Source organism: Ochotona curzoniae, unplaced genomic scaffold (assembly GCF_017591425.1).
Source record: "Ochotona curzoniae isolate NIBS_2020 unplaced genomic scaffold, NIBS_Ocur_1.0 contig_48, whole genome shotgun sequence".
NCBI lineage: Eukaryota > Metazoa > Chordata > Mammalia > Lagomorpha > Ochotonidae > Ochotona > Ochotona curzoniae.
In genome coordinates, this window is record NW_024466391.1 from 1518725 (window position 1) to 1537447 (window position 18723).

At 42.9% G+C, this 18723-nt stretch overlaps 1 protein-coding gene across 1 annotated transcript in view; it reads right to left on the reverse strand.

Annotated features, from left to right (window-relative positions):
- Positions 1 to 18723, reverse strand: part of SYCP2 (synaptonemal complex protein 2) — a 63941-nt gene that overhangs the window by 34611 nt on the left and 10607 nt on the right. Inside the window, exons 2-14 of the mRNA XM_040988237.1 lie at positions 18193 to 18251; positions 16860 to 17003; positions 15008 to 15136; positions 14103 to 14207; positions 13848 to 13872; positions 11763 to 11848; positions 11061 to 11146; positions 10793 to 10827; positions 9327 to 9469; positions 9192 to 9244; positions 8023 to 8068; positions 7037 to 7132; positions 3492 to 3552 (exon numbers count right to left, since the gene is read on the reverse strand). Of these exons, the coding sequence (XP_040844171.1) occupies positions 3492 to 3552; positions 7037 to 7132; positions 8023 to 8068; positions 9192 to 9244; positions 9327 to 9469; positions 10793 to 10827; positions 11061 to 11146; positions 11763 to 11848; positions 13848 to 13872; positions 14103 to 14207; positions 15008 to 15136; positions 16860 to 17003; positions 18193 to 18251 (1068 nt within the window). The remainder of the gene's footprint in view (positions 1 to 3491; positions 3553 to 7036; positions 7133 to 8022; positions 8069 to 9191; positions 9245 to 9326; positions 9470 to 10792; positions 10828 to 11060; positions 11147 to 11762; positions 11849 to 13847; positions 13873 to 14102; positions 14208 to 15007; positions 15137 to 16859; positions 17004 to 18192; positions 18252 to 18723) is intronic.

The window sequence follows — 18723 nt, forward strand, 5'->3', positions numbered from 1 at the left end:
CCATGGCTAGGAACAGGCCTGGTTGGGGAGCTAAGACAACACCCCGGCTGGGTTGGGGTTCCCACTGGTGAGTGCGGGGGCCGGAGTGGGGGTTGTGTTCTGGTCTGGATATAGCTGCACTGTCCCTTGGCACAAGTGTGGACTGGGACTGGGCGTACCAAGCCCGCTAGACTCCAGCACTACCTGGAGGCAGGACGGACTAGCCTAGATCTCTGTCCCTACCGACCATGTGTGAGTTGTGTCTGGGTATGGACGAGCCTTGGTTGGGATGAAACATCCAACAGTAAGAACCTGAATGGACTGAAGGCCAGTCAGGAAAGGCCACCGTTCCTGCCACGACAGGAGTTGGATTAAGTAGAGCTGGCTCATGGGCCCACTGGTATGCACGAGATCTGGCATGGGGAGAGGTTCTGATGGAGGAGCCTGGGCAACTCCTCTGGCAGGACACAGTCCCTGCAGTGAGCGCAAAAAACAAGAAAGGGAGCAGCCCTGACAAGACCAGGGAAAGGTACCACCAGCATATATTTGGCACAAGTCAGGTGCCAACCAGGCTAAAGCAGTTCACACCACCTGCTGGTGAGTCCAAGCACCAGAACAGAGTGTAGGTTGGGTCAGGTTTGGCCACAACACATACCAGTGCACATTAAGGCTGGGATGGGCCAGGCTGTAATCCTCACGAGCGTGAGCTGGAGTCGGGGGTGGGCTGGGCCTGGCTAGGCTACAGCACCCACTGGCAAATGCCGAGGTGTGGGGAGGGAGGTATGCCAGACTGGGCCACAGCACCCAACCAGCACACGTGAGAACCAGCAGGGGAGAGTGAAAAGCCGGTTGGGGGAATGAGGAAGGCTCCCCTGCTGGATAGCCACTCCCACTGGAGAGCATGAGTTGGGATGAGGGCAGACCAGACCAGGCACAGTTAAAACACCTGCTGGCTTTATGTGAGCTAGATTAGGGAAAGGCCACGCTGAGGTGACTGTGGGTAAAGGTTGCTTTGGTTTTGCTGCAGCATTAGCTGGCAGATGCTGGCACTGGGGACTAATTCTGTCAAGTTAAACTGCAGAATCACCTGGAGTGTGCATGTTCCAGGAGTGGGAGTGGCTCAACAGGGAAATAGTGGGCACCTCCCTCTTGGCTTATCACTCCCACTGGAGAATATGAAAACCAGGACTGGGGCAGCTGCAGCTAGACAGAACGGCACCCGCCAGCTGGATAGGGAGGCTGGTTGGGTGGAGCTAGGCTTCAATGCCCATTGACATGTGTGATTGCTGAATGGGATGTGAGACAGACTGGACCAGTCTGCCACACATACTGGCAAGCACGGGAACCAGGGCAGGGGGTAGGCCTGGTGGGGCTATTGCAGGTCACTCAGACTAGGCTGCAGCTCCCACTGGTTTGTGTGAGGACCGAGTGTGTGCTGGGCAGCATCAGGCTGGACTGCAACACCCACTGGTTTGTGTGGAAGACAGGGCTGGAAACAGAACTGATCCAGCAATTGCAACCACCAGCATGTGCATAAGCTGACTGGGCGATGGACTGTCCCAGACCCTGTACTGGCACGCACACCTAAGAATCAGGTCTGGGATCACCTCAGATGAAGTTTCTTTGGGATTGCTCTGACTGAACTGCTGATCTCAGAATCCCAACCAAGAGAAGTGCAGGTTCCATGGTCCACTTTCCTGTAGCCCTTGACCCTTTGTGCCTTAATCAACTATGTAAAGATTATCAAAATAATTATTTTTTAAAAAACTGCACAGTAGCCAGAGGCTCACCTCCATCACTTCTGTGAACAGTACACTAGAGGCTCCATCCATAACGAGGTGCAAAGGACGGTGGGAGTGTGAGGAGGCAGGGAAGGACAATGGCAGAGTGTGTAAGGAACGTGAAGTGGTCACCTTGCAGCTACACTTTCAGACTATCCTCAAAAACCACCGCTTCTCCGCTAACAGGGGCAATTTGGCAAGGTACAACACAAGATAAATATCTGAAAAATAATCCCAGTTTTATATACCAGTAAAATATTTATAAATGAAGTTAAAGATCAATTATATTTACAACTACACAAGACTGGATATTTATAAATGAATTCTTCAGAAAGTGCTGAGACTTTTACAATTAAAACTACAAAATGTTTAGAGAAATCAAAGACCTAAATGGAGCGTAGACTGCATCTATGGGCTGAACGCCTGATGTCAACATGTTATTTCTCTCATGTTAATCGATAGCCACATAACTTTAGCAAGGTTTTTTGCGTGTTTCTGAGTGTTAAATACCAAAACTTAAACTGAAAATTCAAAAGGTCTAAAATTTCCAAAGCAATCTTCAATAAAACCCAGAGTGGGAAAGCCGCTGTAGCTGACTGATACTAACGACATCACCACAATCACAGCCCTGTGGGACTTAGGACTAATGCGATGCAGCACAGCATGAGAAAAAGATCTTGCTGCAGACCACCATGCAGGTTCTCAACTCAAAGGAACTAAAACCCCCACTTGAAAAATTATTTTAACAGATAATCGTGAAGTAACTGTATTTCCATACCCAAAAGATGAACCTATAATCACACACATTTCACCCTAACCAGACAGTAATGAGATGCAGCATAAGAAACATTAAAGTTAAGCCATAATATTTTCTACAAAAACAAGAGAAAAATCTTTGTAGCTTAGGAGCATGTAAAAATTTCTTAGGTCACAGAATAGAATCAAAAAAAAGAAATGAACTGTGGTCACGCAACAAGGTGGAGGAATCCTCCATGGGGGGAGGGTTATGGAAGGGTTAGTGGGAATCCCAGTACCTACGAAACTGTGTCACATAATACAATGTTATTAAAAAAATAAATAATAAATAAATAAATAAAAGCAATGAAACTTGTATTGTGACTTTAAATTTCAAAACATGAAAAATGAATAAATAAGTTACAGGCTGGGAAAAGTACAGAAGCTCCGTTGAGGACTGGTGTCCGGAATACCTGAGAACTACTGAGTGGGAACGGCCAAGAAGCGCATCACCTAGCGTCGAGCGGCATGAAGCACACGGACGCGCTGGAGCCACTGGTGACCAGGACAAGGCGAATCCCAGCGAGGCGCCAGCACAGGCTGCTCCCTGATCAGAACATCATCCTGTCTGATCTCAAGGGCTCCCACCTACCAGTTAGGATGTTTTGTCTATCAGCACTATTCAATTCCAATTACAAAGTAATTTCATATTTGGATTTAGCCCAAAAAATGAAAATGGAAAGTCAGGAGACATAAACGTATTGCTAAGAAGTGAAACTCACTTAACTCAGTTTTCCCACTAGGTAAATAAACAAGAAAAGGGGAATTAGGAGAGGGGTCACCGAGGTTGGGAATCGGATTTGAGAAATATGGAAGTCAGCAGCTGAAAAAAATATTTCATTAGCATATGTCATTCCACAGAAAACACAACACTCACTCCACATGGCAAATGCTTTCCAATCAAGAAAATATTTTACGAACAAAACAAGTGAATACCTTCAATATTGTACGTTTGTACTTTGTCCTCTGACACAGTGACTGGCTCCCACTGATGATCCTTAGATTTAAAAACAGGTTGTGACCAAACAGTTTTTCTAATTAAAAACACTCTAAAACACCAATTTCTAAGCTATACAAATCTACATTTTTAAACTAGTATTCAGTAATCTCCATTAGCTGTATGCTACATGTTTATCCATTCACTTTTTAAAGGGGATGAACAAGCCTAACTTGTTAAAGATTAGGCAGACAAACTCTCAAAAAATTTTTTAAAGATTTTGATCTTTTGAATGGCAGAGAGGGAGGGAGGGACGGACAGACAGACACTGCCCAACATAGACCGGGTCCTCCATATGCTGGTACACTCCCCAACGGCTGCACAACCACAATCTGGAACAGGCAGGAGCCAGGAGTTCCTCCTGGGTGCCCTATGGGGGTTCAGAGTTCAAGCACTTGGGCCATTTCTCACTGCTGCTCCAGGCAGATTAGCAGGGAGCTTGACCAAAAGTGGAGCAGCCGGGACTTGCATTGCACTTACAGGGTATGTCAGCACTGCGATAGGCTGTCACATGCTATGCCACAGCACTGGCACCATAAAGATTGACTTGCAGAGACAGAGGGAGACACAGCAAGAGCTTTCATCTGCTGATTTACTCTCCAAATGGTGCGGCAATAGCCAGGGCTCCACAGAGCTGAAGCCAGCAGCTTCCGCTGGGTCTCCTACGCAGGCGGCAGCAGCCTGTACTGCCTTGCCCAGGCTACTGGCAAGGAAGTGGGTGGGAAGTGAAGCATCCATGAGATTCCAGTACCACAGGTGATGGCTTAACCCACGGTGGCACAACTCCCGGCTGGAACTCACATATCCTGCAAACTGCTGCTATGTGGTTTCATTCTCAGCTTTCTAGGACAGACAAGGGCACACAGCCATCCCCCCAAACAACCTGCATACTCAGTGATAGGAAGAGGAGGGCACGGGAGAACTGTCTGATCACCAGGCCAGCACTTACAAGGATTGACTCTTTTCTCCTCTGCCCAAGGAATGCACTTGAGTGTGCTGCCTATTGTGGACAGGGCACACCTCTCAGCTCATGCAGAGGCAGTGTGCAGGTTCTTCCCTGTATTCTGGCAACAGCTTGCCCCACTCGTTCTAGTTATCTCTCTGTGTGGGGTGGCCGACACTTGTTTACCAGTATATGCCTATTCCCTCACTACCACAAGAACCTGGATCAAAAATTAATATATTCATTGCCCACATCAAGAGCATTAATTTTACTCTATTACTCTTAACAAGAATGACCTGTTAATCTTTAAGAGGTAATAGTTTATTTTTCTATATTTTAAGATTTAATTTTATTAGAAAAGCAGATTTTTACAGAGAGAGAAAGGTCTTCCACCTCCTGGTCCACTCCCCAGATGGCTGCAGTGGTGACAGCTGAGCAGCTCTGAAGCTGGGAGGTTCTTCCTGATCGCCCATGTGACTGCAGGGGCCCACGATCTCCGGCACAGGCAGAGCACTAGATCAGAAATGCAGCAGCCAGGACACAAACTGCCATCCATGTGGGATTAACCAGCTATGCCACCACATCTGCCCCAAAGTTTTCCCTTCTAAAAATGTTACACTCCTTTTCCTTTGAAATACATTGTCATACTCTTTCCTCAGCATATAAATCCGCTACCTATGCCAGGTCCTGTAATCACACTGCTAATCATCCAATCATTCTTAGATCCAAAGACTGCATGCACGTGAAGAATAGGTTAAAACGTTTCTCTTTTTTAAGGCATTTTCATGAACACAGATTAGGTGTTCTAAGCAATTAGAAATGCAGAAAGACCTAAGGTGACCATAAGCATGATCTGTTTGGACATAGTAATCATAGAAAATGCTGTGAAATAACTAGGCAGTGTGTGGGCCAGGCTGGCAGTGCACGCTGAAGACACGAGAGAGACGGACAGTCATTCTGTGGAGACGGGATTCTGCACAGAGCGGGAGGCACAGTTAGGACACAGCACGTTAACCTGTTGCCTGCAGTGCCAGCTACAACACTAGTCTGAGCCCTGGCAGCTCCACGTCCCGGCCAGCTAGCTGCTCGTGAGCCTGCACACGCAGGGGACGGTCCAAGTACATGGGTTCCTGCCAGCCATTTGGGTGGCCTGGATGAAGGTGCAGGCTCCTGGCTCTGGGTACCACTGGGACCGTTTGGACAATGAACCAGTGAACAGAAGATCCATTTCTCCACATATTTGCCTTCCAAATAAAGTAATTTTCAAGAAAGATTACTTTGTAAAAAAGATGAACCCCATGGAGAACATGCCACTGCTACAGAAATCCAGGAGATGATTTAAAATATGTTTTGGAGGGGCGGGGCGCGGCTGGCATGATAGCATAGCAGTTAAAGTCCTCGCCTTGAATGTGCCAGGATCCCATATGGATGCCAGTTCTAATCCCAGCAGCCCCACTTCTCATCCAGCTCCCTGTGTGTGTCCTGGGAAAGCAATCGAGGACGGCCCAAAGCCTTGGGACCCTGCACCCATGTGGGAGATCTGGAAGAGCTCCTGGTTCCTGGCTTCAGACTGCCTCAGCTCCAGCCGTTGCGGCCGCTTGGGGAGTGAACCATCGGACAGAAGACCTTCCTCTCTCTCTCTCTCCTCTTCTGTGTATACCCGCCTTTCCAATAAAAATAAATAAATCTTTAAAAAATAAATAAGATTTTTCAAAGAAGAATTTCCTAGCATCTTGGTTAACACAGTAATTAATATACCTGAATATATCTGACATTTTCTCTATCATAGAGCAGGGCAATTGCTTATTTTGTCTGAATTACTTATTAGACAAAGGCATGGACTATACCAACATCATTCTAAAGTCAAAGTTATTAAAAGAAAATTCAGTTAAAAATACTTCTCAGAATCATGCAGCTCTCCCTAATGAAAACTGCCAAAGCCTGCGGGAGTCACAGCAGCCCTGGGAGCTCCACAGGTGTGGAACATTCTACAGCAAACACCCAGGAGAACTGAGCCTCGCTTTCAAGTGCTACCGCAAGGAACAATCCCGTGCTGTGCTCAGAGGGGTTTCATGAGAGTGAGGCCATTCGTGATTTCCTGTTAATGGTAAACTTAATAGAATGCTTGCCAATGTGTTTGACTCACTTTGCTTGTGTGAAGTTTTACTAGTCATCAGCATGTAATCCATTTCTGAAAGTTTTATGCCAAGAAGTTGTTTAAAAATTTATCACTATTTTTTCTGTTAAGACAGCAGAAATCATTCATAACATTCATATTCTAAAGTGAATTTAAAAATGTATATACTCACATAAGAGTACTTCAATGCTCATGGGGTACAGAATTAAAATATGTCTATTTTGGTGCAGATTTCAAAAAAAACCTATGCACAGTTTTTCATAATATATATTTTTTTTTACCAATTATTGGAGTCCCTGAACTTTTTAACTGAAAACATTTTCACCAAAATAAACTTTTCATGCCCTTTCCCCAGGAACTTTCTGAACTCTCCCCGATTTTTACGCCGAGGAGATAGAGCTTACATCACTGTCTTCGGCAACGTAGAAGGAGAGAGACTGGCTCTCTGTGTTGAAATCCATCCAGAATTCTTCCAGCTTTTCATCTGATGGCATTTTCAGCTAATGAAACAGACTTATTACTGTACTTTTAAATATGACAACAGAAAAGCACACTAAGCTTAGACTAATGGCTGAACTTCGTTCTTCATTGTGGCGCCACCTGCCCCCAAAAGCTCAAAGTCCCGTCTCGGGATACACTCACAACTAATCCTGGTGCCAGAAAAAGTCAGAGGTCAGGGGCTTGATGCCAAAAGATCAGCATCTAGCCTGAGAAGAACTTAACCTTGGGGCTCTGCGAGGAAGATGGGGGGCCTCAAGGGGACCACTGCAAGCTGCGCCCTACTCGCCAAGGGGTCCCAGAAGTTACCAACAGCCTTCTAAAGGCCCTTCATGCTCACCAGATCTTTCAATGCACAAAATTAAAACATTTAGCTCAATGATTCTTTCTGGCTCTATTTTTAAGTCTCAGCACCCAGCAGCACTACTGGATTAACAAACGGTAAACAAGTGTTCCTTGACTCAAGAGAAAAGTTGAGAAGGGCTAAAAAACGGAAGACAGGTGTCGGCACTTAAGTGAATTTTCAAACACAAGGAACAAACTCCAATATTGCACACAGAAATTACGTGGCTTCAAGCAATGACACACATTCCATCAAGTGCTAGTACAGGTGAAATACTTCAACATACTCATGAATAATACACCACTCATGGGCTGGACGCAGGAGCCTGGACAATCTGGAGAGCCGGCCTAAACGTCCGTTACAGCTTGGCTACGGACAGTGCTCTTCTATAAAATGTCTCCTGGTGTTTCCGTCACATATACAATAGCCCGCTATATTTACGATTGAATTATGAACAATTTTAATGCTTTTATTTTGTAACTCATAATCTACTTGACCCTTGCATCAAAATTCATTGAGTAACTGAAAGGCATTAAATTTAAGCCTTACCTCATATTTATCAAGAAATGCTGCCAAACAAGGGAACGTGAAGACTCTGAAAGAGCAATTTAGGAAGGAAGTTCAGCCTTCAGAGGACATGCGTGTTCGGCCCAGAATCAAAAGGCAAGAGCCATAGCAACCTCAACAGAATCATATCTCCTGTGCTACTTTCCAAACTAAGTGTCTAACGGAAATTCATGCAAAGAAAAGCATTATCACTTCAAGAATGTTACTGAATGTACCTTTCTGACGAGAGTAACAGAACCAAAGGTTTTGTACTATGAAATCTGGACAAGTTCCAATTTTAGGCTAAAATAATGAAGTCTCCATGAAATTTATGAGGAAAAAGAATAAATTGATTCTGCTACAAAATATGGCTAAATTCATGGAGTACTTTCACAGTCAGATACACACTTCACATATTATGTCATTATCTTTTCGAAACAGACAAAGTGAGCATGAATATTCTTAAGCATAGGTAAGAAAACTAAGGCAAGCAAGACTTCAGTGATTTTTCCCATGTTTGAGTAAAGAATGGAAGTTATGATTCAAATTTAAGCCATATGGCACCTTGCACTGATCCGTCAACTCGATCTTATTAAGTGAGTGTTTACTCATTCATCCGATAATGTCCTTAGCACTGAGGAGCCAGGCAGTGCAGACACCCAGCTGTGCATCACAAACTCCTAGGAGCTCACACTCATCTACTTCCACGCTCCCTTGGGGGTAAGAACCCAGGATCCTCCTTAGAGTTCATTACTTATGAATGAATGAATGAACTCATTACTTATGAAGGCTGCAGCCTTCAAATCCAGGATGTGGCAGTTCACGTCAATAAATACACACTTAGGTTCCTATCATTCCTCACAAGCTAAATAATAATGCATACGCAAGTCTGGAATAGAGAAAACCAATTCTGGCCATTTAAGTTATTAATTAATATGAACAGAAATGCACACTCTGCTAAGAAGGACAAATAAATCAAGGCTAGGCAGAGATTATTCCTAGCTACCAGTACAATAATTTACTAAATGATTTTGTGATTAAGATATGGCTTTAATCAAACACCCATGCACATTTTACTTACAAAGTTACACCACATATAAAATCCCATACCAGGCCCCCTTCTTACGCTCCATCTCTATCGGTAAATGCTTGCTTATGGTACTCAAGTTTACCTTCTTTTATCTCCAAGCATGCCATTGACAAGGTTGAGAAATATCCTACAATCCTATTTTAAAAAGAGAAAGATTTTTTAAAATCATAATTTTTCTATTACTCCAGTAGATTTTCTTTTCAAAAATAAAACTTACAGTTTCAAATTCAGATTCTTTAATTCCTTTAAATGCAGTAACAATGAAATCCATTGAAAACCACTGACACGCCAGTTCTTGCCTTTGTTTTCTTGTGGTCATTCTACATAAAGCCTCCACAATGCCTACTTGTAAGTCGTAATCTATAAAAATATTATAAAAATGATAGAAAATTATAAACATTCATAAAAGTGCCTATATTATACATTTAAGAAAATGAGGAAACCAGGAATGTAATTTACTTCTCTTTTGCTATTCTTCATACGGTTTGATAGTACAGAAACTAATACAGTCCAAATACTTATTAATAAAAAAATGCGCAGAAATTTAAAAAGCCTTCACATGCCTAAATATTCAAACGCTTCCATTTCATCATCACTATTAGTGCTAAAATGCAAAGGAACTCAAGCCATTTATAAGTCAGTTTGTTTCTTACTGTGTAATGAGATGCAGCTCTTCCAGAGTGCATTAAATCATGCTTTATTTTATATGTAAACTATCATATCACAATTTGCTTATAGCAAACTTGGGAAAAACAAACCGAGCTCTTTAATAAATAGCACTTAAGAGTAATACATAAAACTCGATATTGTCAGAGGACTTAATTTGTTTTTTATTTTGAAATTCAGAGCTAGAGAGACAGAGATCTTCAATCCGCTGGCTAGTCAGGCTCCAACAGCCAGAACTGGGCCAGACGGAGGCCCTGGTTTGTCTGGGTTTCCCACGGGGGTGGCAGGGGCCATACACTTAGGCTCGCCTCCGCTGCCTAGCTCAGGCCATAGGTAAAGGAACTGAAGTACAGCAGCAGGGCTACAGACCATGCCTGTTCCAGATGCCGTACCGGCTCTCAATTTTATAAAACATTACCTGAATAGTTTAATATCAGTAATTTAGCTCTATTTGAAAATTTCTTAATAAATACACCATTAGGCACAAATTATACTAATCTCCCTCTTTCCTTTGTAAATTACTTTTGTCATAAAAACACTTTAAAAAAAGATTTATTATTTGTTTAACTGGAAAGGCAGATCTACAAAGAGAAGGAGATGCAGAAAGATCTTCCACACTGGTTCACTCCCCAGATGGCTGCAACGGCTGGAGCTGAGCTGAGCTGAAGTCAGGAGCCAGGAACTTCTTCCAGGTCTCCCATGTGCAGAGTCCCAAGAGTTTGGGCCGTCCTTGACTGCTTTCCCAGGCCACAGGCAGGGAGCTGGATAGGAAGTGAAGCAGCTGGGACACTTACTAATCAGCGCTCACGTGGGATCTCGGCAGATGCAAAGCGAGGACTTAGGCTACCACGCCGGGCCCAAGACACTTTCATTTATATTTCTTAATTGTGTCAGTGTACAAACACTATTTATAATTTTGTCACAATCTCATATTATACCATTATAAGGCTAATATTTTTACCAAAATATATTATTCTGATTATTTAAAAATTTGAAATGATTACAAGTCATTCTTACCTCCAGCATCTAAAATCCTTTCTCCCATACCACTCCTGTGGATGAAAATGACAGATTACACAGCAAGCTAGTATCAATGAACAGAAAACCTCTTTTGGAGGAAAAACCTTCACTGACGTTAACAACTGCCTAGTATCAATGAGTCGGACAAAGAATACATTAACAATTTAAAAGGCTTATCAGTTTCAATTACTAGCACAAGTCAGGGCTTTGCCTTAAAAGTATTCTTAAAATTCTTAACTCGAAGTAAAGCAATATAACTTATTACATGAGGATTAACATTTCTTGTTTAGAGAATATCTTCCTGGCCTCCTTAGGCATTTTGTCAATCAGAGCATTCATCTTCTTCAAGGTCTAGAAAAAAAAGACAACAAATTCAGGGAAAATTTCATACCAACTTAAAGCCTACTTTTTCTTAATCACTATTTTTATGCAGAGAATGAAGCAGAATGAAGAAAAGAACACAGAATATACAAAACACAAAACAGCAGGAAGTGCAGACCGCCAGGCAGCACGTGCACAGTTCTAGTCTAAACATACACGCTGACTGTTCCCTGCGCTCTAGACACCGCAGGGTGTTACTGTACTATGTCCAGCTGTCCACACGTGCACACATGTACACATACGTGCTTCAAGACCCCCAACTCCATGATTCTAGTCTGAACACACACGCTGACTGTTCCCTGAGCTCTAGACACCGCAGGGTGGTCCTGTACTGTCCAGCTGTCCACACGTGCACACATGTACATTTTCACATACATGTTTCAAGACCCCTGGTTGACGAATTTTCTTTTCCTATAGCTATATGTATACCTAAGTCTGTATGATTAAGTGTAATAAATGCTTAAAAATACATTCATTACATCAATAATCATCCAAACAGAAGCCCTTAACCAGACAAGCTAGTCTGAGATAGGAAGAGCTTCTTAATCGTTTTTTGCAAACATGATAATGAAGCAGACGGCTTTACCTCCTGCTGAACACAAATATTCACTCCCGAGTCGGCAATGAGGGCACAGATTTGAGGGATGAAACTTTCTGCTACAAGCCTTTTACCTGAATAAAAGTGTTAATTATTGATAAATGTTCATTTTAAACCTCCTGGTTATTTTCTTACATGAATTAACAGAAAAAAGGCACTAGCAGCTCTGAGGTGACTCACTGACCTTGACCTCACGAGCACAGATAAAGCCCTCCCACTTTCTCATTTGACACACAGCAAGTACTAGTTTTTGGATCACACAGATCACAAGTAGAAATCTTCATTTTTGGGCTTTTACAAAATCTGGCCTCTCACTTTCAGTCACACCTCAAGAAACCTCTGCCCTGAGACTTATCATTCTGTCTCCCTAACCACATGATTCCACTTAGCTTTAAATTACCTCACTTTCAAATGATGCTTTAGTAATACTAAATATATTCAGAGAAATTTGCTACTTTCTAGTTCACATTGAAAAATTCTAATAACTTTAAACAATGAATATACTTCAGCAGCAAATGTATGAGTTTCCAAAAATAATTGCACTGAAACTTAAAAATAAATAAATAAATAAATGATACTATTTACTTCTAAAAGCTGTTAGTCACTTGTGAATCGGTGGTTCTTCAGGACTATTTTCTCCTCTAAAAAAAATTCATTGAGAAAGTAGCATTAACTGACATTTTTAAAAGCAAAATGTTTTTGCTTTGAAGGCAGCAAATGGTTTTCTCTCTAGTCCATCCGGGGATCTCAGTGAGCAATCCCCAGGGGACAGAGTGACCTGGGCCTGGCCGTGTGGCACGGTGCTCCTGCTGGCCGCCAGTGTCACAGAGCTGCATCCTGGCCCGTTACTGACATGCCCCCCACTAGACTAGCGCACGCTTCCCGGGCTCCGGGCCCCGCGAGGCGCCTGAGTCACTCATCAGCAGGTGCTCCATGAAAACCATCCGAATTGATGTTTCACTGAATCAACACCGGCTCTGGTGAAGTTAACGAAGGTTACATGAACTTGTCAGAAATGGGCACTGAGGTCCGAGTTGCCCTCTAATGCAGCAGGCCAGCTGCTCAGCAGTGCCCGAGGAGAACTGTGACTCTCTGACGTTCGGGGACAGGCCCCATCCTGCGCCAACACTGCTGACTGATGAGCCACTCCAGTCCTCAGATGTGGCTGCAGAGTTGACAGTGGGCTTTGGGGAACTGAACCTCAAACTGCACACCAGAGTAATGGGATAAATTCACTAATTTAGATAACCAAGTTAGCTTGAGCCACAACCTAGACTAAGCTGGTCGTCTCCATCCCCTTATAAACTTACAGCAGGTACGTTTCCAACTACAGAGCCGTGATCATTTCAGAACCTTGTTTTGAATGCAAAGGAAACTTATTTCAAAGTTCATCAAACTGTACAACTGAAGAACTTCATGTAACCTTCATTTCTATAAGGCAGACATTCTAACCGCAAATATTAAAACAAACAAACCCTAACAGAACTCTATCAAAGCCCACCCGGGCAGTCAGATATGTTCAATGACAATCCTTCTCACGAATCTGCAGCAGCTAAGTTATTTTCTGCATTATATAGGAAAAAAGATTTTTGAATATGTCAAGATTCAAAAAGATAATTCTGATTACATAAAAATGTCTGCAGTTTAAAATACTATTGTATGGCCCTTTTAAAAATAGGTTTCTTAATCCCTTACCTAGAGCTTTGAGAAAAGGACAGTGCTGAAGTACACTACCCGTGTACTAAAGTCCTAAGTCTTTAACAGAAATACTGTATTCAGGCCTGGCTTCTCGGCACAGCACATCAAGCCGCCAAGTGCAACGCCAGCACCACAATTTGGAGCACAGGCCCAGGAACCCAGCTTTTCTGCTTCTGACCCAGGTTGCTTCAAATACGCCCAGGCAGGTGGCAGGTTCCTGCCACCCGTGGGAGACCCAGAGGCAGTTTTGAACTCCTGACGTCAGTCATTTGGTGAGTGAACCACAGGATGCAATTTCTACCTTGGTCTCTCCCTCCCTGTCACCCTGTCATCCAAACAAACAAGTGCTTAAAAACAAAGATACATTCACTATACCTTCATCACTGATGTCAAATGTTATCTGAAAAAAATAATATTTACCAGTTATTATCTTCTATTATAACTAACACTGAAATACAGATTGTGTTTTAACATTAAGCATGCAATTATATTAATCTGTATAAATTTCTCCCACAATCTGAAGAAACTAATCCAACCAAGTCAGTGATCAATCTACCGATGATGTTCAGGCTCAGGACAAAGAACACGACTCGATTCTTACACACAACCAAGTTAAACCATGAGCTTTACCGTCAAGAGATCAAACAAGTCTTCCATCATGTTTAGGACAGCGTCATCCTTTGACTTTCCTCGGCTTAAAATAATCTCCTTGCACTTTTCAAACCAGGTAACCATGTATAAACACAAAAAAGAACACACATATCATTTGGAATTGCACTTTAATTCATAAGAATGTATTTATATTTGTATAAACAGTTAACGTAAGCATAAAGATACATCAACAATGATAGTATCAAAATAAATTTTTTTAAACATTCCCTGTACTTTATTCACTCATTAAATTTTCCCACAGTTAAGATAAGGATAAAGTTCATCTTAATTCCAGTAGATTGTCATTTTCCTTTCTAATCCCTAGTTAAGTATACTTATTATAATAGATGAAAGTAAGTTATTGTTGAAATTTGGATTATTCTGGAATCATTAGCTTGCCAATTTTGTATTAACTTTTCCTTAATTCAACTATGTGAGTCATACTAGGACACAAGTACCGTGCTAGATGCTGGTCAGGTAACAACGAACTACACAAAAAAGAACAGCCAATATCCAGCGTTGCAGAGAAACCAACAGAAAGCTCAGCAGTAACCCAGGAGAGCTTAGGAGGAGGGCGGGCAGGAGGAGGGAGGGCGGGCAGGAGGGAGGGCGGGCAGGAGGGGGGAGGGCAGGCAGGAGGGAGGGAGGGCGGGCGTGGGAACCCTGCAGGGTCTGGCAGCTTAAAGGAGCAGGATTACCAGCAACTGTCCAGACATTCCTTGTGAATTTTATCCTTAAAATACATACCACAAGTTATAAAAATATTTTTTTTTCCTCAAACTTTTACTTAAAGCTCCCAAACTCATTTTTCAGTAATCCTGAGCATTTCTTCAGTAGAAAGCGTGCATTTTACCGTACGCTTCCCTCACAGGGTCTATACTTATCTTCTGGACTAGTCCTTGTTTCATCATAGTGAGGAGGCCACATTGTCCCAATATAGTGATATTTTTGCCACATTTTGCCACAGAAGCCAAAATGGCCGAAACCATTTGGACGTCCTTTTTATTAAGCTCCTGCAAAGGAAAGTAGACATTCAACCTTCTGCAAACACAAGAATATGCTAACAGCTTCACCCTGCTCTTTCTAAGCCTCACCAGTCTCAAACAGGGCCATGACCGCCACCTCTACACTGCTAAGGAAAACTGCGTAGCTTAAAAAGAAACTTTCTGGGCCCGCTAGGTGGCAAGCAAGCTAGCCCTCCGCTCATGATGCTGGCATACCATATGGGTACCAGTTCTAGTCCCTGTTGTTCCATGTCTGACCCAGCTCCCTGTTTATGACCTGGGCAAGCAATGGGGGATGGCACAAGTCCTTGGGCCCCTGTGCCTATGTGGAAGACTTTAAAGCAGCTCCTGGTTCCCAGCTTCCAACTACTCAGATCTGGCCATGGCAGCCATCTGGGGTGGGGGTGCCAGCAGATGGAGGGTTTCTGGCTTTAAAGAAAAAGAAGGAAAGAAAGAAAAAAAAATGGAAAAAAAGGAAAAAGAAGGAAAAGAAAGAAAGAAACAAACAAACTTCTTCTGGTTCTGGGCCCAGAGCAGTAGCCTAGTGGCTGACATCCTTGCCTTGCACACCCTGGGAATGGGCACCCGTTGCTGTCCTGGTGGCCCCACTTCTCAACCAGCTTGCTGCTGTGGCCTGGGAAAGCAGTCAAGGATGAGCCAAAGCCTTGATACCCTTCACACTCCTGGGAGACCCAGAAGAGGCTGCAGGCTCCTGGCTTCATATTGGCTCAGCTCCAGCCATTGTGGCCACTTAGGCAGTGAATCAACAGACGGAAGATCTTCCTCTGTTTCTCCTTCTCTCTGTATATCTGATTTTCCAATAAAAATTTAAAGATAAATAAATCTTTAAAAAAATTTTTTTCCAGGCCCAGCGTGGTGGCGCAAGTGGTTAAGGTCCTCGCCTTGCACGCCCAGGATCCCATATGGGCGCCGGTTCTATCCCGGCAGCCCCGCTTCCCTTCCAGCTCCCTGCCTGTGGCCCGGGAGAGCAGTTGAGGACGGCCCAAAGCTTTGGGACCCTGCACCCACGTGGGAGACCCAGAAGAGGCTCCTGGCTTCGGACCGGCATAGCATCGGCCGTTGCGCTCACTTGGGGAGTGAATCATCAGACGGGAGATCTTCCTCTCTGTCTCTCCTCTCTGTATATCCGCCTTTCCAATAAAAAAAATAATATAAGTAAATCTTAAAAAAAAATTTTTTTTTTCCTAAAATGTCCAGCCCACTGAATAGCAAACTCAGGGCAAAATTAAGATCTTTACAAATTCAAAAAATTAGTCTAGAATATGAATGAATCACAATGAGTCACAGATCTCACTGTAACTGCCTTTCCTAGTCTACACAAGTATTTTATATTTGTGACCCAAATGCAAGACTTAGGTAATTTGTCCTTTTAAAAATCACTAAGCAAAGCTCCCTCAGGTGACGGGCACTTGGTCAGGCTCCTGTGCCTTCTCCCTACAGCAGAGGGCGTTACTAAATCTCACAAAAACTCCTCTCCTGCAGTTCCCGTGACACTGCTGACACTAACCCTATGTAAAAACAGCTTTCTGCGGATCTTATTGTGGAAACAAAGTCCAATGTTTCAAGATGTAGCCAAGCTACAAAAAAAGGTTTCTTAACATAACTCTATTTAAGCATACTCAAGTTTTTATTTTTTCTAAAGGAGTACTTTCTAGAAGAGCGAATCCCATGTAATAATTATAAAGATCATTAAGCAAAAATCAGTATTCACCCTGCATATAAGGTCATCCAACTTGTGAAAAAACTGTTTGCTGCATTTAATCTTCACATCTTCAGAAATATCAATTTGCAAAAGTGTGTCCAAAGGCTTGAAATTGTTTTTCCTTAAAGCATCATCGATGCATTTTTCCAACTGCTGGAGAAAAAGAACAGCGTATGTATGGAATCAAAGCCCAGATCAGTCGTAACCTGAAGTCAGCGTTTGAGATGTTTCCACAGGAAAACTCAAACAAGTTCACAAACTATGGGTTCACTTACATTTCTAAAAATACTGCCTGCTGCTAAACAGGGAGCAGCCAGGTTACACAGTAAGAGGCTTTGGTTAAAAAAATAAGACTCTCTAAATAGAAAAAATATTAAGATTCCCAATTCATTACTTTTATTGTTAAAGTCATGTTAAATGTAAAAACTGGATAAAAAAAGACATGATCCTAAATTCATACTTAACACCATGGAAGAAACCGAACCTATCAGACTGCACGGTTGCGAACAGTGCTTAAACAGTGAGGCAGCAGGTGGGAGCACCCGTGGGAAAGAGCTGGCCAACACGCAGGAACCAACACACAGGAACCAACACGCAGGAACCAACACGCAGGAGCACCCGTGGGAAAGAGCTGACCAACACGCAGGAACCAACACACAGGAACCAACACGCAGGAGCACCCATGGGAAAGAGCTGACCAACACGCAGGAACCAACACGCAGGAGCACCCGTGGGAAAGAGCTGACCAACACGCAGGAACCAACACGCAGGAACCAACACGCAGGAGCACCCATGGGAAAGAGCTGACCAACACGCAGGAACCAACACGCAGGAACCAACACACAGGAACCAACACGCAGGGAAAGCCCACACCCATGGGAAAGAGCTAACGAACATGACCACGTGCTCTGTAACATTCATAACATTACAACAATTTGCCACTCCTGATATTAAAGCACAACTTCATTAGTACGAATGTTCACACTACACACCTGGTAAATAAATATTAGAACCTACTCTCTATGTACTCTTCATTTCTTATTTGAGAATTTTAAAAACTTAAAATCAATGTACATACACATTAATCACTACAGAATTTTTTCAATGTAAAAAGTATTATAAAAAACAGGATGTTTTAAACTTAATATTCTTAATATAGCTTCTGAAAATATATCTACTGAATAAATCAAATGGCATTTTTATTCAAGTTCGTCTACACTTAAACATTTCATTAAATTTTGTAAGCTTTATCACCGATAAACTGGAAACACTGATTGCCCGTAATTAAACAAAATGTGATTTTAGGAATTAAACTGCTTCCTTGGGGTCTAGGCCCACATACCTGGAGATCTGGTCTTACTGGCATTTTGGCTACATTAAAAGCAGCAGGAAAAGAAATACCTATAAAAGAAAACACACGCATTGACTGTGTCTTACAATCTGTTCCATGCATTTACAGTTTAAAGCCTTTAACCTCTTATATAAGTATTTCTAAATACCAAGGCAGTGTTATTTCCTTAATATTTTCACTGGATATTTTCCACATTTCTTTATCAAGTTACACATACAAAGAAGTCTCATTTCTTATCTTTTCGCTTGTTTAAACGCTTACTTAAGGGAATTTCTAAAAATACTGCCCGCTGTTCAACACGGAATAGCCAAATTAGAAATGAGATCTTCCAGCCCCAGTTCACTCCCCAAACGGCCTTAACGGCTAGAACGGCGTTGATCTGAAGCCAGGATCTAGGAGCTTCCTTCAAGTCTCCCACATGCATGCACGGTCCCAATGACACGGGCCATCCTCTGCTACCTTGCCCAGGCCCATAAGCAGGGAGCTGGATTGGAAGTGGAGCATCTGGGATACAAACCAGTG